A 25,703-nucleotide genomic window follows, 5' to 3' on the forward strand; every position below is an offset into this window, starting at 1 on the left:
GAGGACAGTCCTTTCCACTGTGAGCTTAAAGACAGCAGGCTGGTGTAGAAAATACAGGGGAGGCCACATGGCACTCACAGCTCTGGCCACTCCCTGCACCTAAGCATCTGCCGCCTGAGGCAGCTGCCTCACTCTGCCTCATTGTAGGCTCAACCCTGCCACACCAGAAAGTGCTTCAGGTTTCCAGATTCTCTAGTTGTGTAGTCTTCACCCACTATCAAAATGCCTAATCACTTTTCTTGTCTTCCTCCCCCTGCCCTCTCTCCTTCCCTCCTTCCCACATGCTCTTTGTCTTTGTTTTAGAAGGAGATGGCCGGAAACTCAAAGGTGCCATCCAGCGGAGCACAGAAACTGGCCTAGCTGTTGAAATGCCAAGCCGAACAATCCGACAAGCCAGTCATGAATCCATTGAGGAGAGTATGAACAGCTATGGATCCGAAGGAAAGTAAGTAACAAGAGGGCGAAGTACATATATCTATATATCTTTATCTCTCGATGGATAGAATGTGTCCTCTGCGTTACCTGTACCAACAAATACATTGACAGAGTGGGCATCTTTGAATGGGCTTCCAGGGAACAGTTGCCACTCCCCATAAAAAAACCATAAGCCCCAGATTCCCAGGTTTCAGTTTTTTAAAAAATAAGTTTCTAGTGTTTGTGAAACCCAAGATATGAGGCAAAATGTAGAGGCACTATAATTTTTAGTACGAAACTAGCTTCCTACCAATCAATGTTTTCCTTTTCCTCCCCACCTCCCTGGAAAAAATCCTGCCAATCTCTACACAATCAATCAGAGTGAGACATGAGTAATGATAAAGTCTCATTGATTTCAGTAGGACCAATATGCAACTTATTTGCTGTGGATTCAACCCCAAAGTCTGACAGCAGCACAAAATTAACTCAGTTGTGGGATGTCATTCTCTGAATTTTAGAGCCTAGATGGTCTTCAAAGGTGTCACATTGAGGTCTTTGGAGAAATGGTTTAAGGCAGGCATCCCCAAACTTCGGCCCTCCAGATGTTTTGGACTACAATTCCTATCATCCCTGACCACTGGTCCTGTTAGCTAGGGATCATGGGAGTTGTAGGCCAAAACATCTGGAGGGCCGCAGTTTGGGGATGCCTGGTTTAAGGTTAGAGATCCTACCAGGCCTTATTATTCATTGCTATTGTTTGTATGTTGCTACCACTCTGCAATTATAATGATTGTGTAGCTGATGCCTTCCATGAAAACCTGCCTCCAAGGAAATACTTCTGCTACGCAATTGCAGTAAGGCAACTTTGTTCCTTGCCTGCGTTACAAAATTCAGTGAATTTGGAACTGAGGCGTGTTCTTTTGATCATGCAGGGAATCTGTTTCCCATGCCAACAATTATTTCCTTTCCTGTCTGTGTGGTTCAGCCTCTCGGGAACGATGTACAAATATATTGGATCATCTGTGCAGCATCACTGCGCAGACTGGCTGCTTTCATGTTCAGGCTCTGATTGGAAGTGGGTAAGAGCCCAATTCCAAAAGAAATAGAGTACCTTGGTAAGAAGCTGCTCCATTGCATTATCCTCCATTTATTAAACTTAGTGGCATGCAACTGTACCTTTTATATTCAAACTCCAAGTTTCCATGGGATGATAGAACAGCTCCTTGGCCATCAAGAAGGGGTGACACAGACAGAGAGATTCAGAAAGGTGCAAGACGTGAGCGCTCATGTTTATTCCAAATCAGGCTTGCAGTTCCAATTTTGCTCCTAGAATATCAGAAGCATATTTTGCTTTCTTTGCTGCACATAGAAGCTTCTGTAATCACAGCCCTTTTCATGCATGCAAATAAGAGAGGCTATTAAAGGGGCAATTAATAGGCTATTCACCACCAGCACACACTCACACGCATCAGGAAGCAATAAAATTGCCAGAACTGGGGAATTTGTTTAAAAGAACATTGCTGAGAACTTTTACAGGGCTTATTTATGAGTAAACATGATAGGAAGTTAAGAGGACATTGGCCATGGGGAAGGAAGGGCACTGCTGGTGGAAAATTGTGTGGAAACTCCATTCTAATTGCTTTTCCAGCTAACTGCAAAAAAAAAAAGTCTTCAGCATTGCTTAAATGCTGTAGTATGGAAGCAACCTAGGTTAAGAACTCCAGCTACTGAATGCCTAGACCTGTTCTGTGAAAGCAAACAAGATGAATTTTAACAAGGAGAAATGTAAAGTACTACACTTGGGCAAAAAAAAAAAAATGAAAGGCACAAATACAGGATGGGAGACATCTGGCTTGAGAGCAGTACATGTGAAAAGGATCTAGGAGTCTTGGTAGACCACAAACTTGACATGAGTCAACAGTGTGATGCAGCAGCTAAAAAAGCCAATGTAATTCTGGGCTGCATCAATAGAAGCATAGCATCTAGATCAAGGGAAGAAATAGTACCACTGTATTCTGCTCTGGTCAGACCTCACCTGGAGTACTGTGTCCAGTTCTGGGCACCACAGTTCAAGAAGGATACTGACAAGCTGGAACGTGTCCAGAGGAGGGCAACCAAAATGGTCAAAGGCCTGGAAACGATGCCTTATGAGGAACGGCTTAGGGAGCTGGGTATGTTTAGCCTGGAGAAGAGAAGGTTAAGGGGTGATATGATAGCCATGTTCAAATATATAAAAGGATGTCATGTAGAGGAGGGAGAAAGGTTGTCTCCAGAGAAGCGGACACGGAGCAATGGATTCAAACTACAAGAAAGAAGATTCCACCTAAACATTAGGAAGACCTTCCTGACAGTAAGAGCTGTTCGGCAGTGGAATTTGCTGCCAAGGAGTGTGATGGAGTCTCCTTCTTTGGAGGTCTTTAAGCAGAGGCTTGTCAGGCATATGTCAAGAATGCTTTGATGGTGTTTCCTGCTTGGCAAGGGGTTGGCCCTTGTGGTCTCTTCCAACTCTATGATTTTATGATTCTATGAAATACTGAATTATTTCTTTCAGGGAGCATTGTCAAGAGATAACAGCATTTTATGAATTTTTAATGGTTTCCTTGCATAAGTCACTTCTTGTGACTTAGGACATTCGGAACCTGTATTCCTTCGATGGCATATTTCATCCCTCCGTGTTTCAGTTCTTGAGAAGTAGCTCACACACGTACACACTCTTACCTTTGCCATTTGAATAGCACCTACATGTTAAGATGACCAAGCCCTTACTAGCCTCCCAGCTGAGGCAGATATCTACAGAGACCTGTTGCTACTTACTCATCTTGATGAGCTGCCAAATTAGGAAGCTTGCACATCTCCCAGGAGAGCAGCAAGCTAAGAAGGCTAGCGAGAAGTCAGATTGTTCCTCCAGCTTTCACTTCAGAGGTTTTGCCCCTGGGGAAAGCTGTCATGACGTGAATGCCAACTCACACCCAAGACCTTGTGGAGGTACAGAAATGGCTCCCTGCAAATCATGGCTTCCAAATTGAGATCCAGCCTCAGGAATAGACACTCTGTCCTTTTTCACTCTCGGGCATAAATTCCCCCCTCTTCTCCCTTTGTCACCTGTAACTATGGCTTAGTATTACGTACATCTGTGCTGATGCTCATCTTGTCTATTGCTAACTAGGAGTCCTGCATGGTCCTGAGGATAGCTTCTGGCTTGCAAAACATGGGTTGCAGGAAACGAACGGGAATCAATCCAGATTAGATTACTGCAATGCGCTCTATGTGGGGCAGCTTTTAAAAAGTGTTTGGAAATCTCAGCCAATGCAAAATGCAATGGCAAGAACATTGTCCGGTGTTTTATTTCATGGTGTGCATTATTCTGATTTTGTTCTGATCTGCACTGACTCCTTGTTCATTTCCAGGCACAATTCAAAGTGCTGGTTATTACCTCAGCCTTAACTGACATTCCATGCTAGGAATATGTGTTGTGCTGACTCTATTTTTCTATATTTCTGTTTTATTCCGTGAAGTTTTCATATGTATTTTGTATTGCTAATGATTCATAAGCTGCCTTGAAGGTTGATTTGGCTGAAAGACAAGATATAAGTTTTAAGATAAGGAAAAATTTCTGCACCAGAGCAGATATGAAAACATGGCTTAAAAAATTAGGGTTGTATCCAAATCAGAAACAATCACTGTTGTTTGGGGATTTTGCTGATTCAACAGAAAATCTGAAGCTTAGCTCTGACTCCAACAATGTCCTGGGTATACTATATGGTACAGTAGGCAAGATGTTAATTATGTTTTACATAATTACTTCCACTGTGTGTGTGCGAGCACACACTCAGTGACTGGTTTTCTTGGACGAGCTGACTTCAGGTAAATTGCCCCAGAATAAAATATTGTGGGCTGCTGCAGTCCGAAATGCATTGCAGTTGAAGGCTTTCTTGTTTTCTGCTGGCGACCGCTGGGATGATTAGTTTGCAGAATGCTAAGGTGACTTTATAACACAGCAGGCAATGACTTCGGGAGGAGCAGGAAAGGTTTGATATGGAAGTCAAAACCGTGCTCTGCAAGGACACGTCGTCAATTTGCTCTGCCTTCCCCCCCTTCATGCTTTGTTTCAGCTCTTAAAACAAAATGTTCTCTTGCCACTTCCCTAGAGGCTGGTATCATGGCATCATGTGGGCATAGCTGCCAAGTTTTCCCTTTTCTCGCGAGGAAGCCTATTCAGCATAAGGGAAAATCCCTGTAAAAAAGGGATAACTTGGCAGCTATGCATGTGGGCTCCACTCTGAGATACAGCATGGAAGGCTGCAGAGACACCTGCAGCTCTGTTTGCCACATGCCTACCTGTGAAACCCAGATATCATTCCTTCTAATGGAGAACCCGAGTAGCTGTGTGACTGTCAGTTTGTAAATTAAAGGAACCTCTTACATATAATGCGGCAGCGTTCGCGCGCGCACAGTCGCTGCAGCGGTGCATACATTTGTAAATAATGAGGAAAAGGGAATGATTGCTGTTGTTGTGAGTGGTCCATTTCAGTCCACTGTTTACAACATCCTTTTTCCTTTTCCTCTACACACCCATGTAGACATAAACCTGCCACTCTCCAGCAACCCTTCATGCATCTGACTCTGGTCTATAGAAGCTGATGTCATAATACATTTCATCCATATGTTTAACCCGAAAATGGCTTCCCTCAAAGAATCCTGGGAACAGTAGTTCACTCCTCACAGAGCTGCAATTCCCAGCACCCTTCACCTAAGAGTCAGGAGGATATTGCTGAAAACTATTCCGCTGTACTGCCAAGAGGACGGTGGGAGTACATCTAGCTGTCTATATTAGATAACATCAGAAACAGTCAGGGCTAATCCACTTTAAGAAGTGAAAGTGATGAAGAGAAAGCACATTAATCCAATTGTGAAAGATTATTTGCTCCATTTATTCTGTTAGGTGATCAGTCAGGCAACTTGATGCCAGCAAATTTCCAAAGTGTCGTCTTCTGAGCAACTCCGGTGGTGTAATAAACGTGTTTTAACGTGTATCAGGCAGGTTTATGGCAATTTGCTCCACGGAGGCCTCAAAGTCTTCTCATCATTAGTGCTTTGTTTACAAACAGCGCTTGCCCGCAAAAGTTGTCTGCCCGCAAGGGTAAGAGAGATCCATTGTCAATCTCTTCTTTGACTAATGCCCACCCAGTGCTCTGTTTGATTCAACATCTAACAGCTCTCCAGGCAAGAGCTGATCAGCAGATTTATGGACTCTCCACAGCAAATTTTGAAAACCATGAGCATTATTCTTCATTAAATGTTCTCCCAAGATACCCCCTCCATTCTCCCTCCCATTGATGGGGACGTTTGGAATCCATCAGCAAGTCGGAACATTCATTTTCCCTACTTCGTTTCCATTCAGCCTGATAATTTGCGATAATGGCTATTTGATGTCTCAAGAAAAACCGAAGAATGGTCAAGAAACTCTCTCCCCACCCCCCACCCCAGACTTTGCTTCTTTCTGGTCTCATTGCTCAAAGGTTCAGATCCAGTGGCAAGTCTTGTGTAGTCAGGTTCATTGGCTCATTCTTGTGGTCTATGAGATTACAGGTTTCTGAACCACACAAGCACTGCACATAGTCCAGATTGCTGTGCCTGCTACAGTTGACCGTTTTTTGCACAGCTAAAAAAGAGGAAAAAAATACGTATATGTGCATACAATTTATATGTGCTAATTTATACTTAGAAATATAGAAAGATGGCACATATTTGAACCAAATTCTCATGCCATTCCTAGAAGAGCAGAAAGTAGCTTAGTTGCCTTTAAAAGAGATGAACAAACTCATGGAGGCGAAGTCTCTCAACGGCTACTGTAGTGGGGTAGGAGAGCTGAAAATAATGCCAATATATTTCACATCTGGCAACCAATGCACACCTTTGGTTTCAGATAGGAGATGAGTCTAAAAAGCATGGAACACAAATGTTCAAGGCCCTCTTGCAGCCATGGTGGCTCATTTACCAGAATTTATATATTTAGTGTTGACTCTGGAAGTGTAAACTCAAAAGCAACTACTCTATTCCGAACTTAAAAATGGAAAGCGTAATGCTGATTGTCAACAAAAGAGGTTTAAAGACTATCTCAAGGCAAATTTAAAAAAAAAGTAGTGTAAACACCGACAACTGGGAAACACTGGCCTGCGAGTGCTCCAATTGGAGAACAGCCTTTGCCAAAGGCATCATGGGCTTTGAAGACGCTCAAACTCAGGATGCAAGGGAGAAACATGATAAGAGGAAGGCACACTTGGCAAATCCACACCGTGATCAACTCCCGCCCAGAAACCAATGTCCCCACTGTGGAAGGATGTGTGGATCCAGAATTGGCCTCCACAGTCACTTACGGACCCATTGTTAAAACCGGGTTTATGGAAGACAATCTTACTTGGCTACGAGTGATTGCCAAAGAAAGAGAAAGAAAGATACTCGATTCTGTTCAAATGAAGCTTCTAGTCTCCTATTCTCTCCTCTGCAGTTTCTTAGCGATCCTTTGTGTTCATTCCATCATTTTCTCTCACCCCCCTCTTTCCCTGGACTCCTCCAGATGACCTGTTTATTGAGCATTCATCTTCATTTGCTTGCACAAAGCTTACCTATTGATTAAACAACGTCCAGTGTTCACTGAGCATTTGTTCTGATTTGTTTGGTTTGCAGGGAGGCCATACAACAAGAAACATTCACCCTGATTTGCTTGCAAGGTGTTTATAGGTCTTCCTATTAATCATTCATTTATCCCACAATTTTCAGTGTGTTTTCCCATCACTTTCCTAACTGCAAAAAGCATCTTCTTTTTTAAGCAAGCTTGCGCCAGGATTGCAGGGCACTCTAATCCACTTTAAGTCCACAAACTAAATTCCCAGTATCCACATGAATCTCTCCTGTAAAGTAGTGATAATCTGGAAGCACTCCTTGAATGCTTTCATGGTAGCACAGAAGCAGCGCAGGATCTACTGTTCACAAGGTAAGAATTCAGCTAAGATAAAAATAAATAAGATACCAAGAGTTGAACTTGAGAGTCTCTGCGTACAAAGCAGTTATGCTACCTCTGGGAGTGTAAGATGCATCATTTCCCAGTCTGCTCTGAATTTGCTGCGTGCAACACTGTTTCCATTCCACTGCAGTATGTCTTCTGCTATAAACTATGTTATTCGCCCTGTTGCCCACTGCGGCAAAATTACATAATTCCCATGATTAATTTTGTAAATTACGTTGCCATTACATTATTCCACCCCATTCATTTCAGTGTAAAGGAAACATAATGCAAATGACGGAGGGGGAATATAATTAATTATGTTTTGCTTGTGGACAGAAAACAACAGCAAATACTGATTGTATTTGTTGGATTGATTACTGTTCCAGACATGGGGCAAGCAAGCAAACACTGGTAATTTCTGCTGCTCTTTCCCTTTTCACTGAATACGCCAACATCCCTAGCTACTTATAAGTCAGGGGTTCCAAAACTTTGACCATTCAGGTGCTCCATGGCATGTCTGTAGATTTGTGGCTGAAGACGGGAGGTGGCAGATCAATCATATTAAATATTCATATTGATTTTTAATTGTATTTTTATTGCTTCTTTTATTTCTTATATTGGATTTTGCCATTATAGTTTTGAATTCTACAGAATTCAAATTGCAATGCAATAAGATTCAATATATAAGAAATAAAAGCAGTAATAAAATGCAATTTAAAAATTATACAGCCTCCATCACAGCACAATACAATCTCTGAAGGCAGAAAAGTCATTAAGTGGTCTGCCAAGACCCTTGGCAATTTCCATGTGGTCCATATTGGTGGTGGGGCAGTTAGGGAACCACTAAGCACTTTTTTGCACAGTGAGCATAGGCGGGTGACTAAAGGGAAGGTCTTCTGAGTGCCAGGGCATGGAGTGGGGGTAGAATCTGCCCCTCTTTAGCCATGTGAATAGTTGGGAGTTGCAGAGCAATGGCTTTTTCAGGGTTGGAGAGCTTGGAAAGGTGGACAGGCAGAGTAATGAAATCTTGAGGCTTTTGGTGAGATGAAAGCTTTGGCTTGGCACTCTGTAGCAGCACTTGGCAAGGAAGATCTCAGAACCGCTTTAAAAATAGATTTGAAAAGAGGTCACAAACTCCACATGGACAAGAAAAGAAATTAATGATACGTTTGCCTAAACTTAGCTGCGCAGAAAATGCTTTCCGCATACTAATGCGTCACATTTGGCAGGTTGGAGGGGAATGGCTCCCGCTTGGGATATTCTTCAAAGCATTCCTTGCTGCAAGCTGTTTCCTTCATTAGGCTGCTCGTGCTACTGTCACTTTCCAAAATAGGATTTTAAAAGCAGGTCAAGAATATGGGTAAATTATACGGCATTGGGTGGTGGGCAAGGGATAGTAAGTTCGGCAGAGCAGCTTGCAACGGTTCCTTTAAATGCTGAATGTACGGTAACTGTGGTGTGGTGATGAAGGTGATGATGGTGATGATGATGGTGGTGATAATATAACGCCCTATAACTGGAGGTCTCACGGCAGTTCACAGAAAAGATCAACATAAAAACCACAATGCATACATGCTGGTGAGAGGCAGAGAGCATGGCCTGGTATTTGCTGGGCTATTAATATAGCATGTTTAAATAATAAAGGAAATGCACAGTGACCTAGCCTGGTTTAGCCACTATATAAGCCTAAATGGATCACTGCCTTGTCATGGCAAAGGGGCTTGAATAACTGCAAGAAGCTATGAGCTGTGCCATGCAGGAACACCCAAGACAGACAGGTCATAGCCGAGAGTTTAGACTAAATGTGATCCACCTGGAGAAAGAACTGGCAATCCACTCCAGTATTTTGCCAAGAAAACTCCATGGACATAAAAAAGGAGAAGTTTTGAAAAGAAAGTGAGAGTTTCCAAGGCATGCATTGGTTCATGGGGTCACAGAGAGTCGAACACGACTAAGACAACTAAACAACAACAAAGCCTAAAAGATGACTGGTGGAGTATCATCATTATGTGCCAGAGAGCATTGACTGTTTCATCTTTTATTAACTTTGCTGCTGCTGCTGCTGCTATTATTTCTGCCTCTTTGTGGTCTTTTCCTGAGTTTTATTGATACTTGTTGGTGTTGGGCAGGGATGGGACACCTATGGCACTCCTGATATTTGTTGGACTCCAGCTCCCATCAGCCCCAGCAAGCATGGTCAAGGACCAGGGATTATGGGAGTTGGTGTCCAGCAAGCTCTGGAGAGCCACAGGTTCCTGCAGGAAGTTCCTGCAGCCAATCAGAAGCCACGGAAGCCCCGTCACACGTTCGAGTTCCAAAGAACGTTCACAAACCGGAACACTCACTTCTGGGTTTGTGGCGTTTGTGGGAGCCAAAACATCTGAATACCAAGGCGTTCAGGATCCAAGGTACAACTGTACTGCCTTTGGAGCTGTTCACAATCTCTTGTGGCTGTGCCATCATGATATGGTGTGATGTTGTAGCAGTTCAAGTGTTGAACCAGGACCTGGGAGGCCAGAGTTTGAATCCCTGCTCAACCAGGAAGCATCTTGAGCCAGTCGCCATCTTTCAGCCTCACAGAGTTGTTGTGAGGATAAATTGAGGGTGGGTGGGTCCAGGCATGCCACCTTCACTTCCTTGGGGGGGAAAGTGAGTTGCAATGCAATGAATAAATAAATAACCTTTCTCTGATTTCCCAAAGTAGACAATCTGGAAGATACTAAGCAAGAGATTTGACTTTTACAATGCAGACCAGATGTGTCGCAGAGACCATAAATAGTCACTGGCACTTAGCAAACACCAGCAGGGATGCTTCAGAGCCAAGAAATAGATTTTGCTGTTGTTTCTTCTTGGCCTAGAAATTAAATTCCAATAGGTTTGTTGTGAGGGTGACCTTGCTTATATTTAACATGTGTTTTGTCAGAAACTGAGCTCTCGCAAGCAACACCACTATGATCTAACACCTCTTGCGGACATTATATTTTAGTTTACTTTAGTCTGGGTTTTATTTAGGAACACTTCATGAAGAAAAGAAAGCACATTGGTATCTACCCTTCAAAGAGGCACAGTTGACGGATGTGGTAATCGTGTGAATGGAGATAGCAGACTGGTTATGCATGCATGTAATGGTGTAGGAATGCTATATTTTCATTTGTTTTGTACTAAGCCAATGCTTGGCTTCCAATATGCTGTCTGATCTTCCATTAAAAATATCCTTGCTCCCATGGAAAATCCTTTGATCCATCAGAGGCTCCCCACTGGTAGAAGAGCAAAGATGTGTGTGTGTGTGTGTGTGTGTGTGTTTTCAATTTCCTCCCTGAAATAAGGTTACCAGATGTCCCCCTTTCCCGGGGACAGTCCCCAGATTTACAAATAAGTCCTCATACAAAATCCGTTGAAGTTGAAAAGTATCCCCGGATTCATTGGGAAAAATCTGGTAACCTTACCCTGAAACTCCTAACACCACCTGTCGTACTGGCCCATTGGTTTCACTAATTCTCTGGGAAATATTTCCAGGGCAAAGGAGTTTCAGGGGAATTGCCCCCCCCCCAAAAAAATCCCTTTCTGCCAGAGAGAGCGCCCTGTCAGCAAAGCTCCAAACATGAGATCTCAATAATTCTGTCCGTTTAGGGAGGCTTTCATACAATAGCTGCCCAAACAAGTATGCACTCCATCCACACCATAGGTGTTTTTGTGTTGTTGTTGTTGTTGTTTTGAAATAATTTTTATTAAATATTTTCTTGAATTACAAAAGAACATGCAATGTTTCTTTTTTCCATATCATAAAATCCCCTCCACACCATAGATTTAAACAGGGGCGTCGCAAGGGGGGGTGATGGGGGAGGGCCGCTCCGCATTCCACTCTGGGGGGGGTGCCACTTGGCGCCCCCACCCCCGCGACTCCCAAGCAGAGCCTCCAGCCTCCCAGTAAAAAGTCCGCTTGGCACACCGCATGGGCTTTCTACCTGGAGTTTGTAGCTGGAGGAGCACGGATTGGAGTCGCCGGCGGGGCGGCGATACTCCGCTACGTAACACGCATGTGCAACGGGATGCTGCGCATGTGTCGTTACATGGCGCGGTATCACCGCCCCCCCCCGCGCGCCTCCAAAGCCACGCACCTCCAGCTACAAACTCCAGGTAGAAAGCCCGCTCAGCGTGGTGGGCGCGCCGCACTGAGCGAGCTTTTAACCTGGAGTTTGTAGCTGGAGGCGCGCGGCTTTGGAGGTGCAGGGGCAGCAGCGGTGATACCCCGCATGCGTCGTTACATAGCGATGCCACCCCCCCCCAGGTGCATGGCAGTTTGCCGCCCCGGATGTCACGGTGCCTCGCTACGCCCCTGGATTTAAATCCTGGGAACTGTACTTTGCCACTAACAGAGAGCTAAGTTTCCCAATACCCTTAAACTGCATTTCCCAAGATTTTCTGGGGGAAGTCATGTGCTTGAAATGCCTGCTTGTGGGTGTGGCCTAAGCCTCACAGTGCTGAACGGGCATGAATGGAGCTCGTTCTGCTCATAGCTTCCAGCTCTGTATTGAATTCAAGCGGTGCTGCAGCAATCCCTGACCTCTGCTGACTTTGTTCAGACCTGATGAAACAGCACATACTGGTTTGTCAGCTGCTGCCCGGGGCAGATTCACCCATCTGTATAAAGTTCAGAGGAGGAGTCAAGTACTGCTTCCAAAGGCCACCTGAGCTAATTTTATTAAAATCATTATCATGCTGCCATAACAAGTTCATCATTAATTGTAATGACTAGGAGGCAAAGGTCATAGAAGAAGAGAAATTGGATATCCCTTTGAAAAGGGAAAAGGGAAATGCTGTCACCAAGAGGCAGCTTATTGAGTCCATTTTGTCCTCCAGGCTCAGTTGTATGAAGGGTGCAGACGTTTCTCCCAGGTTCGATAGAAGGAATATAGTATGCTGCTTGTTAATATTTTGTGTAAAGAGGAGCATCCCCTTCTCTGCTATAGCATCAAAAGCCTCTCTGTTGACTGGATTACTTGCCTTTTCCAAAGTGCAGAAGAACATACTGATAATTTCCGCCCTCCCTTCCCAACAGGTGGGCGGGGTTTGCGACACCGGGCGGGCTTACCTGGTCCGGTGCCTCCCACCTGGGTTAGGCTGACTATCGTTGTCCCGCCCCCGGCCTGGGAGGACAATGGGCGAACGGCGGAGGGTGGGGCGAGGGCCAGGGGAAGGAGGCCGACCCCTTCGGCCAAACCTCACTTTGTTTCTTTTTTTCCAGGTTCACCCACCCATCCGTGTCAAATTAATGATATTTTCTTGCAGCCTGATATTTTGCGTTCCAGGTCAGCGGGAACTGCTATGGTCGTCAGATGGTTGTTGTGTTCAGAACCCGGAATGAATTTTCCCTGCATTGGCAGGTTTCGCCTTCCCTGTAGCATTTCGTCACAACTTTGGCGGTTTTTAGGCCTTGGCAAGGTATCCTTTAGTCTATCTTCAAGTTAGGGGGAGGCCCGTTAAGGGTTAATAGCAGGAGTCCCTGGCCCTAGAGCGGCGGCATGTAGGTCAAACTCCCTGCTGAGGTAAGGTGGGAGGGCACGCTGTGTAAGTTTGTGCTTTACAGTCTCTTCCCACTGCACCTCATTGTCCTGCGCATCCTCAGTCCCGGACGGGCTGAGAGGGTTACATGCCAAGGCCTATGCCTTGATAATAAGAATAATTTATTATTTATACCCCGCCCATCTGGCTGGGTTTCCCCAACAGAATATTAAAAACTCGATAAAACATCAAACATAAAAAAACTTCCCTAAACAGGGCTGCCTTCAGATATCTTCTAAAAGTCAGATAGTTGTTTATTTCCTTGACATCTGATGGGAGGGCGGGTGCCACTACCGAGAAGGCCCTCTGCCTGGTTCCCTGCAACCTCATTTCTCACAATGGGGGTGGAGACGCTCCTTCAGGTATACTGGGCCAAGGTCGTTTAGGGCTTTAAAGGTCAGCACCAACACTTTCTTAGCACCTTCTTGATAGGGTTAGGTGGCATCATACTTGCGACTCTGGTAGCAAGTATATTGACCAAAACAGGGTTCGGTTACACAGCTCTGGAAACAGCATAGCAAGTGGTTTGATGGTGTGTGCCTCAGTTTGTGCACGCAGTGGAACTGCCATGTAGTTGTATTGCGGTTATTCACTCCTCCTTTGAGAAGAACCATAGCTCAGTGGAGCACATGCTTCACTTGCAAATAGCCCCAGGTCCAACCCCCAGCATCACTTCACATAGTGCCGGGAGAAGCTCATGTCTGAGTTTGACAGTGGAACCATCTTCCTTGGAAGGTGTTGGACTCTCTTTCCTTGGGGGTTTCTAAGCAAAGGTTGGATGGCCATCTGTCATGGATGCTTTAGTTGAGATTCTTGCATTGCAGGAATCCCTTGGAATCGTTTTCAGCTCTGCAGTTCTATGATTCTATGATCAGTGGCACTTACCTCTGTGTAAACGTGCCATAGGATCGGGCTGCACAACACTTTGCTCTCTAAAGGTTTGTCATCACCGTTACTATTAAGGTAGCAGCCGTAAATGATGAAAATCGAACGATAATGGAAATAATTATAATGAACTAGCTGGCCCTGGCAGGCGTTGCTGTGTGTTAGTCTGTCAAATGGAGGGTAATAGCGCCCCTTCAGATCCCCCTGAGCCTCAGAGTCCCCCCGTTTTACAGGTGTTATGTTTAAACAGGGGTATCCCTGTGAGTCCCCACCCACCCCACCCTGTTCCAATCCATTAGTTATCCCATCCCCTCTTCCCCCCACCCCCAGGTCATCCCTGTGATTGGGGTCACCCTGTCCTGAACCATGAGGTATTTGGATCCCGTCCCGTCCCCCCCAGTTCCCACCCAGGTAAGTCCATTCGGTTGTTGTGGGTGTTCTATATCATTCCCCCCAGGGTTGTCCAATGGATGAGGTCTCCCGCCCCCTCCTCTCCCAGGTCCACAGGTCCTACTTGTGATTCTCCCCCCCTGTGTTGAGGTATGAAGTATTCCATTCCCTCTCCCCCTGAGTCATTCGCGGTTCCCCACCACCACTGTGTCCCATGGTTTGACGTATCTTATTCTCTCCTCCCCCCCCCCATTCCCCGGTTCCCTTTGAGTGACCGTGTGTCATGCCGTTGGGGCGTGAGGGGTTTCGGTGTCGAAATGGCGTCCTGGCAAGGTTTGCGGTGGAGCTTGGGTGGGGGCGTGGTTAGTTGTAACCGCCCCCGGAGATGCAGGTTTTTTGGAATAATTCCCAGCTTCCCCGGGTATCTGAGTGGTGGGTTCCGAAATTTGCCAAAAACGGTGTTTTTTTTGCACAGGTATGGCATCTGACCACGGAAAGGGAATGGTGTCACTCTCATAGTGGCAAGTGAGGTTGTGGCCAAAGCTGAGGAGTATTGGTCCAGCGGTTTTTGTGACCATTCATGTGGAACAAACAGGGTCAATCTACATAGAGATAGATAGATAGATAGATAGATAGATAGATAGATAGATAGATAGATAGATAGATAGATGATAGATAGATAGATAGATGAACAATAAACTTTGCGATGGACTTCCTTGCAGAACGTTTGTCCAAAGGCCACATTCAGAAGCATTTCCCTCAAATAAATTATAACACATAAATTATAAATAAATTATGGAACATATACAGGAAGATGTGGATCACAAGTAACAGGCTTGTGATAAAATCTGTTTGAATCAGAAGCTGATGTATTTCACATACTGAAATAACCAAAAAGGGATAAAAATAAAACATGCTTCAGCTCTAATTCAGTGGTTAATTTATATGAGAAGTGCTAGAAGCCTAAATCTTTGATCAGACACAGCCCCCCCCCCTCCCTTAATCCTACAGAGATGTAGACCTGCTGCGGTTAACTCGTTGGAGAATTAAAGTCACTCTGCACATGTGGCATTTTTGCTGTGGCTTCTGCAGGGTTTCACCCTGTCCTAGATGCTGCTTATGGGAGCAACCATTAAGGGATTTAGAGCAAGGTTCAACAACAGCCAGCATTGCTTCATCATCTGAACCAGCTGTACCTGTGTGGATGTGCCTAGACCAGCAATGGGTGAATTAGCACATGCATTTTTTTGGGGGGGGGTCCTCTTTTGTTGTGTTGCTTTTGGTGAGGGGAATAGCCATTGGCGGAGAATTCAGAGACCATAAACACCTCCTTCCTTAGCACTCTGCCTCAGAACAAGATTTTGTTACAGAGACTCCCTTCTCATTTAGCGTTTCGCATTAGGGCACAATTTAAAAGATGATGCTGTTAAGGTGCTACACCCAATATGCCAGCAAGTTTGGAAAACTCAGCAATGGCCAGAGGATTGGAGAAGATCAGTCTACATCCCAATTCCAAAGAAGGGCAGTGCCAAAGAATGCTCCAACTACCGCACAATTGCGCTCATTTCACACGCTAGCAAGGTTATGCTTAAAATTCTACAAGGCAGGCTTAGGCAGTATGTGGACCGAGAACTCCCAGAAGTGCAAACTGGATTTCGAAAGGGCAGAGGAACCAGAGACCAAATAGCAAACATGCGCTGGATTATGGAGAAAGCTAGAGAGTTCCAGAAAAACGTCTACTTCTGCTTCATTGACTATGCAAAAGCCTTTGACTGTGTCGACCACAGCAAACTATGGCAAGTTCTTAAAGAAATGGGAGTGCCTGATCACCTCATCTGTCTCCTGAGAAATCTCTATGTGGGACAAGAAGCTACAGTTAGAACTGGATATGGAACAACTGATTGGTTCAAAATTGGGAAAGGAGTACGACAAGGTTGTATATTGTCTCCCTGCTTATTTAACTTATATGCAGAATTCATCATGCGAAAGGCTGGACTAGATGAATCCCAAGCAGGAATTAAGATTGCTGGAAGAAATATCAACAACCTCAGATATGCAGATGACACAACCTTGATGGCAGAAAGTGAGGAGGAATTAAAGAACCTTTTAATGAGGGTGAAAGAGGATAGCGCAAAATATGGTCTGAAGCTGAACATCAAAAAAACCAAGATCATGGCCACTGGTCCCATCACCTCCTGGCAAATAGAAGGGGAAGAAATGGAGGCAGTGAGAGATTTTACTTTCTTGGGCTCCTTGATCACTGCAGATGGTGACAGCAGTCACGAAATTAAAAGACGCCTGCTTCTTGGGAGAAAAGCAATGACAAACCTAGACAGCATCTTAAAAAGCAGAGACATCACCTTGCCGACAAAGGTCCGTATAGTTAAAGCTATGGTTTTCCCAGTAGTGATGTATGGAAGTGAGAGCTGGACCATAAAGAAGGCTGATCGCCGAAGAATTGATGCTTTTGAATTATGGTGCTGGAGGAGACTCTTGAGAGTCCCATGGACTGCTAGAAGATCAAACCTATCAATTCTTAAGGAAATCAGCCCTGAGTGCTCCCTGGAAGGACAGATCGTGAAGCTGAGGCTCCAATACTTTGGCCACCTCATGAGAAGAGAAGAATCCTTGGAGAAGACCCTGATGTTGGGAAAGATTGAGGGCACTAGGAGAAGGGGACGACAGAGGACAAGATGGTTGGACAGTGTTCTCGAAGCTACGAACATGAGTTTGACCAAACTACGGGAGGCAGTGCAAGACAGGAGTGCCTGGCGTGCTATGGTCCATGGGGTCACGAAGAGTCGGACACGACTAAACGACTAAACAACAACAACAATTAGGGCACAGCATTTGCAGCAAGACTGTTCACCGCTCTCAGTAGGCGTCCTCTGGACTAGTCAGGCCATGCTTCCCTCATATGACCTCCCCAGCTTTTCAGCCATATTTCCTGGGAAGCTGGCTCCACATTAATGTCAAGCGTAATTATAAAATTTCTGGCGCTGTCACATGCATCGCCGCAGGGAACACAGATCAGTAAAATGGTTCACTGCCTCCTAAAATCGGTTTCTCGGAAACGAATCTGTACTCGGCGTCAAACACTCGCTAATGCTGTGCCTCTGCTCGGTGCAACATCTTCTCCTGCAATTGCTAACTAATAGCTTCCAATATGCTAATTTAACTGCCCATATATCACTTACAATTTTGTTGAGAAGTCAGTATGGCGTTGTTGATGCTTTGTGCCCAGAGCTACTCTGTTTGTAATGTGGGCTAGCCATCCACCCATTCCCCATGCCGAGATTGTTTTCTCCTTCCACCCACACGAATAGGTCAAATGCTGAAGCTCTGTGCTCCATCTCTTTCTATGGAAGTCTGTGTCATTACAGAGAAAGGCATTATCTGTACTAAGAAGGGCAAGCATGCATTTGCAGCATGTCTGCTGTGCAGTGTGCCTGCAAGGACTTTATGTTAGCTTTATAGATTAGTTGCTCGAAACCCACAAACCTTTGCATGCAATAATTAATAGGTGTCAAAACCCCATTCAGTTAGAAGTCGGTTAATAATGGGCTGACATCATCCATAATGGGACATCCATGTTTGCGGTCACATTGGCATATGAAGCTACCTTGCATTGTTCTGTTGAGCTCAGTATTATCTATCCCGGATGTAAGGGGGACTCCCTACAGGGAGCCAGCGCCCATCATCCTAACGTCCACCTCATCAAGTACAGAGAGCACCAGTGGTTCTGAAGCAGCCAGAGGGGGAGGAGGAGACTCAGAGAGGGAGAGAAATCAGAGTGAAGGACAATGGGAAAGCTCGAAGGCGGAGGCGGACAGAGGCAGGCAGATGCTTGCAGAGCCAGGGAACCGACTGCTGAGGGAGGGAACTGAAAGGGCATTGCTTCTTCCAGCGCCAGAAATGAGGAGAGTACCGCAACGCAGGTCAAGGGGGCGGCGTTTTGGGGTGCCCAGACTACTTTGCTGGCGTAGGAACAGACGTATGCCATTGCCGGATTCTGATTCGGGATGAGGGGTCATGTTTTAAGCTGTCTCTACACTGTAAATAGCACAATAAACTTCTTTGAATACAAACTGGACTCAGGCGGAGTTACTCTAGAGAGTAGCCACGACGACCCTCTGACACCAGCCTTCCACAATCTCCAAATGCTTTGGACTACAGCTCCCACTGGCCCAGCTGTCAGGGATGATGAGAGCTGTAGTCCAACAATAATATCTGGAGGCCACAAGTTGGCAAAGGCTGATGTCCATAGAATGGCAACAGCCGTGGGAGTTTGAATTGTCCGCCTGTGAAATTAGCCATTCACAGGTGGGCACAGGTGAGCATAACAAGGAGGGCGGGGCCAACTGGAAAGCCACCAGGGTTTTCACTTGAGTACGCTCTCCGGACTTATCAAAGGGCCCAGCTCCTCGCCCTGGCACTGCAGCCTGTGGAAATGTGAAGAACTGAGGCAGTATAGTTGTAAGAAATGAAAATGTTGCTTTTTTCCATAAAGGGCCAGAAGGTTACAACAGCTAAGTAACCACCGACTCGCTTCAAAGCTTATCTTTAGCAGGGCTTGTGGTTAGAGAGACTGAAAACAGGGCATCTTGCAGTTGAAGTGTATCTATACGCTTCAGCAGACAACGAACCCATGTTCGCCTAGGATGGTCGGGATGTGGCATTCTCATTGGGGTCAATGTGTCAACACCTAGGAGCATGGGCCAAATAAGGATGAAAATAATCATAAGTAGGTGGTGGGTAAATTCAGAGTAATGGGAGATGTCAAGAAAGGCAGAGATTTTAGTATTTTAATAAGGCAATCGTGATAGGCTGTGAACCCTGCACGTACGCAGCCAATGGGGAAACAGGGGAGGGAACCTGCGCTCGGGTATAGGGGATATAAGCTTGTGTTTTGCTAAATTTGGGTGTGCTTGCTTTCAGACACCCGCTTCTTACAAGAACGTATGTAATCAACAAGCTCTTTGCTGCTTCACCAATTTTGTTCAGATTCTATTTGTAGGTTCCCAGGACCCAGAGTCTTGGGACCTGTGTTTTATACCTAACAGTAGTGTAATGGTTAGAGTGTTGGACTATGACCTGGGAGACTTCAAATCCCCACTCAGCCATGAAGCTCATTGGGAGACCTTGGGCCAGTCACCATCACTTAGCCTTAACTACCTCGCAGGGCTGTTGAGAGGACAAAATTGGGGGGGGGGAACCATGTGCACCACCTTGAGTTTCTTGGAACTCAAGGTGGTATATAAATAAAATAAATAAACTTAAAATTGGAAAAATGGGAAGAGGCAAAATGGTCCGATTGATATGTACAGTTGGCCGGGAACATCTGAGACATCAGGATTCAGCATTTTTATTGAGAAAGCCAAATTCACATCACTTTAGAAGCATTGCAGTTTCTGATCGCTGTGCGATATCATTGGTGGCATAATCAGGAAATTAAATTCTTCAGAATAATAACAACAATGTTGTTGATGTCGTTTAGTCGTTTAGTCGTCTCTGACTCTTCGTGACCCCATGGACCATAACACGCCAGGCACTCCTGTCTTCCACTGCCTCCCACAGTTTGGTCAAACTCATGTTGGTAGCTTCGAGAACACTGTCCAACCATCTCATCCTCTGTCGTCCCCTTCTCCTTGTGCCCTCCATCTTTCCCAACATCAAGGTCTTTTCCAGGGAGTCTTCTCTTCTCATGAGGTGGCCAAAGTATTGGAGCCTCAGCTTCAGGATCTGTCCTTCCAGTGAGCACTCAGGGCTGATTTCCTTCAGAATGGATAGGTTTGATCTTCTTGCAGTCCATGGGACTCTCAAGAGTCTCCTCCAGCACCAAAATTCAAAAGCATCAATTCTTCGGCAATCAGCCTTCTTTGTGGTCCAGCTCTCACTTCCATACATCACTACTGGGAAAACCATAGCTTTAACTATACGGACCTTTGTCGGCAAGGTGATGTCTCTGCTTTTTAAGATGCTGTCTAGGTTTGTCATTGCTTTTCTCCCAAGCAGCAGGCATCTTTTAATTTCGTGACTGCTGTCACCATCTGCAGTGATCAAGGAGCCCAAGAAAGTAAAATCTCTCACTGCCTCCATTTCTTCCCCTTCTATTTGCCAGGAGGTGATGGGACCAGTGGCCATGATCTTAGTTTTTTTGATGTTGAGCTTCAGACCATATTTTGTGCTCTCCTCTTTCACCCTCATTAAAAGGTTCTTTAATTCCTCCTCACTTTCTGCCATCAAGGCTGTGTCATCTGCATATCTGAGGTTGTTGATGTTTCTTCCGGCAATCTTAATGCAATCTTAACAACAATAATAAACTCCTTCAAATTTCTGGGAGGAGGAAGGACGTTAGCATGGGAAATATGCCAGAAATTAACAGAGGGTCAGAAAGAGACCAAAGTGAATTTATATGAAATACAACAAGGAAATAGATCAAGATGCACCTCAACAGATTTAACACATCCTACTGTATCATTTTCACTTCTGAACAGGATCCATTCAGCTTTGCAATGAATTTTTAATTGTGAGAGGGAATTTCTGCTTTCATCTACTGTGATTTCCATTGAGTATTAATACAGTACGGCTAGTCTGTTTAGCTCTAGATTCCCTCCCAGATGTAATAGCCTCAGGAGAGAGAGAGACTGCACATCAGCAAAAAAATTAATTGCATGCCATTCGGACCCCCAGGCAAAAGAGTTTCAGTTTTTCCTACTGTATTTGGGCAGGGGTGGGTGGGGGGAGTTTGCTACAGAAAAATGACACCATTTTCCCATGTTGATTTACCATGACGATAATTGTTTTGTCTGTGATTATCTGTAACTACACTAAGCACACATCCCTTGCGGTTATGGGAAGAAACTGAAAGTGCGTCAAGCCAGTTTGAAAACCAGCGAGACTGGAACTCATGCAGAAATAGCTCTTCATTTCACGCATATTTCCAGTTAGCTTAAGACTGTATATTTAGCAAGCCTCAAAACAATGAATTACACTAACCAATTTATTTTGCAGCTTGAACTTCAATGGAGTTCACCTGGCAGCCGCTGGGCAGTTCAGCGATTTCCTGGGTAGCATGGGGCCTGCGCAGTTCGTGGGTCGCCAGACCTTGGCTACTACCTCCCTGGGTAAGCAACAGAAAGCCATTATTTTTTATGAATGCGATTTTGTGTTTGAACCGTGCTATCAATGCACATGATGCTTTGCAAAGAGGAGGTTTGCCAGGCTGCCGTATCCTAAGGGGCTTACAAATTTAAAAGCAGACAGAATGACACAACAGAGGAAGGGAAAATAAATGAGGGTGCTTAGATTTGACCTCTTTATTGTGCATTCATCCTGATGCACAATAGATTAGATGAAGTTGGCTATTCAATGGGCATTCATTTGGATTTCTTTGTGGGGCACCAAAGCAAGTTGTAACCTCACCCTTTTGCAATGTATTTTTCCACTGCTTTCCTTATTGCAAAAAGTCTGCTCATCTGGGGAAAAGCAGGTGTGTTGTGCAAACCTCCCGATCAGCTATAATTGTCCAACTCGAGTTTGCTAGTCTGTGATTGAACCACCCACTTCCTCTCATCCGAGTAGCTTAGAAAACATGGAGTTGCTTGTGTAAATCAGAATGTGTGAGATTCCCTTAAAGCAATGTATGACCTGTATTTTGTGTGGACCTTAACAGGTAAATGCATGGACATTAAAGATAAATCAAATTACTTGAGGGAAAGGTCTTGATAAAAACACAGATTGCTTTAAAACATCCAACAATATTTACATTATAACAAGATTCTGTATAGTAGAAGAGCATGCAACAGTTAAATTTAAAAAAAAACACCAAATGGTGATAGCTGTAATAAGCAAAAACAAGTTTCAAAATAAAAGTTTTCTGAGGCTTCTTAAAAAGTTAGCCTTTCTTTGGAAAGTCTTAGCCGAGTGATCCCTTTGAGCATGTTGGAAGGAAGAAAAGAGAAGAAGCTGTAATGATGCTGGGCACTAAGGTATCAAAAGCCTTTTGTTTGTTTTTTAACTGTGTCTAATATTTATACCCTTAAATTAGATAGCTCAGCAAATCTCTCTCTCTCTCTCTCTCTCTCTCTCTCTCTCTCTCACACACACACACACACACACACACACACACACACACACACACACCATTCTTGGAATTGTCTGCAGTCTAGTTTTATCTTCAACTCATTAACATTTCAAAAGCTGGACTTTAGGTCCTGCTGAGTTCCATACCTCCATATAACTGCTTTCATGCTGCAGAAATATTTCTCCTCGTTCATCTTTTCATATTTCCAAACACATATTGACCATTCTGTACTAGTTTAACCACGTTCCTTCCCCCTAAGGCCATTATTTACTCTTTCATGGATCAAAATTAAGCTGGTGAAACGCAGGTGAACAAATAACTAATTGCGTTGGAAAATTCTGATTCGAAAAGCTCCGACCCTAGTACATAACTATCATGACTAGTAGTAGCTATTGATGCTATCGTAGCGTAGTTTTATTCCACCGTTTTAACTATACACTGTGTGAAGAAGTACTTCCTTTTGCTTGTCCTGGAATTGCCTGCCCTTCAGCTTTTTTTTCCAAATTTTTATTGAATTTTATTGCAAAGATAACACATCATTAAAATACATTATATGTGAAAAAAACAAAAAAAGAAAACAAAACAAGCATTGAGATACATTCCTCAAGTATTTGAAAAGAAAATCAAAGAACAAATAAAAAGATATATAAAGTAGCTTTTAGACATGTACTTCCACTGCCTTCCACACAATCGTTAGTATTACCTTCGTTGGATTTCCTGTCTTTCCACATATCTGATATATATACTTATCTACACATAAGTTCTTAATTCTCCCATCTTGCCTGCCCTTCAGCTTATTTATGGAAACAACATCTTCTAATCTTTTCTCTGCAACATGCACAATTTTATGTACCTTTATCATGTGCGTGTCCCACCACTGATATTGGTGCTCAAAACAATCTTCTCCTGATGTCAAATAACATTTCAAAAGATCATTCAAGGAAGGGCACATAGTTTGGAAGCTGTCACTTTGAAAGGGTGAGTTGATTCAAAGGCTCTGGCAGTTAATATGCCTGGTGGACCACTTTGAGACAAGGAAGGGCCCAGTGCCTCAATCCCATACTAGTCAGTGAGTTCTGTTGCCATTTTATCCCCATCTTTCTTGCCTCTAGATAATCAACTTGTTGCAAGGGGAAGCCTGACTTGTACCAGATGTTAACTCTGCAGTGCAGAGTACTACATCATTCTGCAGTCTCTAATGCAGGCACCCCCAAACTTTGGCCCTCCAGATGTTTTGGACTACAATTCCCATCATCCTTGACCACTGGTCCTGTTAGCTAGGGATCATGGGAGTTGTAGGCCAAAACATCTGGAGGGCCACAGTTTGGGGATGCCTGCTCTAATGTTTAAGAGAACTTAGAGCAGTGAGCAGTGGTTTATAGAGATCTTTTTGACACTCAGGTATTTGTCGTTGCTTTTCATTTTGCTTGCTGTCCAGGTGATGTGGAAATTGGGTTACAGGAGCGAAATGGACAATTAGAAGTGGACATCATTCAAGCCCGAGGACTGACTCCAAAGCCTGGCTCCAAAACCCCGCCAGGTAGTGTGTTTCAGCCTCTTTGCCTCTTCCAAATCCTGGGTTATAGCTGGGCCATTGATAAAGGATGCTTGGTTTTTACAAGGGAATAACTGATAAGATTGTGGGAACTGGAAGGGGTGGGAAGGAAGGATGGTGTGGTGTGTGCCACCTGAATTTTGCAAGCATTCCTTACAAGTTATCGCAAGTCTCTCACACTTTTGCAAGGTTCGGATAATTTTTAAGATGAGCAACCAGTTCTTTGTTCATTTCTAACAGTCTGCATACACACCCTTCCCTGAAAGTGCATTTAAAGCATGTGGCTCAACAACCCCAAATAAATAATAATAATAATAATAATAATAATAATAATAATAATAATAAATAATAATAATAATTTATTATTTATACCCCGCCCATCTGGCTGGGTTTCCCAGCCACTCTGGGCGGCTTCCAACAGAAAAATAAAATAATCGATCAAACATTTAAAGCCTCTCTAAACAGTGCTGCCTTCAGATGTCCTCTAAAAGTCTGGTAGTTATTTTTCTTTTTGACATCTGGTGGGAGGGCGTTCCACAGAGAACTGCTGAGAACTGTAGTTTGTAGAGGGTGCTGGGAATTGTAGTTCTCTGAAACATGCTTCCCAGGATTCTCTTGGGAAGTAAGTGTGCTTAAAATCAATGGTGTGACGTCGAACCCCTACACATACCAAGAAAAACAGAAACATCGGCAATCCACCACACCCAACTCCCCATCCCACTCACCTCTTTCCCCCCCTTCCTCATAATGTCTCAACAAGTAAAATTGATGTGTAAATATGATGCATGGAAGAAGAAAAAAATGAATGAGACATTGCATTACCTTTGTAACCCAAGAAAATCTTTAATACAAATAATTATTTAAAAAAAATCAATGGTGTGTACACTGCCATAGACACAGGACCTCAGAGTGAAGTGACTGCCTCAGACAGCAGATGCTGGGATGTGCATTGAGAATGGGGCAGTATTGGCAGCCCATCCAGGGATTCTCCTGTACTGGAGGTAGGGATGGGGGAAGATATTTCATTCGGTTTGCATTTGCACTTTCCAAAATAACGTGAGAACCCGAAACAAAGACATCCTCCCAAAACTGCATTTACAGTACCTGAATTTTGTGGTGCACTTCTTCATGCAGTGTTTACAAAAACGCATTATAGTACGTAAAAGCGTGGATAAAAATGAATGCGTTAATACAAATAACATACCCAAAAAAAATGCACGGTATTAGGAGAAATTCCTTGCAAAAAATGTGTACAATAGTCAAAACTGCATATGAAATTGTGCCTATTTAGCAGAAACTTGAACTAAAATTCTGAAGAATTTCCACGAGGTTTTTTCTAAAAGAAACCCTGCAAATCGCTGCAGAGATGTGGAGTGTTGAATTTAAGACTGGGGGGGGGTGAGAAACTGGGAGAACCAAAATAGATAGATCCTTTCATCCTTAGTGGGAGGACAGAGCTCTGTGTAGCAAACAACCCACCTTGCTCCCACTAAGCAAATCCGCTGTTCTCGGGTGTGAAGGAGGATAGCATCCCATCACCAGTGTTGAAAGAAGATTTAACTTCCTGTCCAATCAGCTTCTGTATGTGGAATGGGAGTTGCATCATGTTTTCCTGCACTTCTCAGGCAGTAAAAAAAAAAAGTCCTGATGTGATCCTGAATAGATACTTGCTGCTTATGTGTGATGATGACTACAGATAAACATTAGACCAAGGCCAGTCATAGACAATCTCAGCATCACTCAGACACCAAGCAAGGTTTGAAAAGACCACTTCCAATAATATGTCGGAAGCTTTTCTCTCAAAA

The 25,703-nt window shown here is 44.2% G+C and overlaps 1 protein-coding gene across 1 annotated transcript in view; it reads left to right on the top strand.

Annotated features, from left to right (window-relative positions):
• The first annotated feature begins 281 nt into the window (after nucleotides 1-281).
• RIMS4 (regulating synaptic membrane exocytosis 4) overlaps nucleotides 282-25,703 on the top strand; it is a 37,743-nt gene continuing 12,321 nt past the window's right edge. Inside the window, exons 1-3 of the mRNA XM_035124292.3 lie at nucleotides 282-445; nucleotides 21,272-21,384; nucleotides 23,782-23,883. Of these exons, the coding sequence (XP_034980183.3) occupies nucleotides 282-445; nucleotides 21,272-21,384; nucleotides 23,782-23,883 (379 nt within the window). The remainder of the gene's footprint in view (nucleotides 446-21,271; nucleotides 21,385-23,781; nucleotides 23,884-25,703) is intronic.

The sequence above is a fragment of the Zootoca vivipara genome, chromosome 7 (assembly GCF_965207765.1).
Source record: "Zootoca vivipara chromosome 7, rZooViv2.hap1.1, whole genome shotgun sequence".
Taxonomy (NCBI): domain Eukaryota; kingdom Metazoa; phylum Chordata; class Lepidosauria; order Squamata; family Lacertidae; genus Zootoca; species Zootoca vivipara.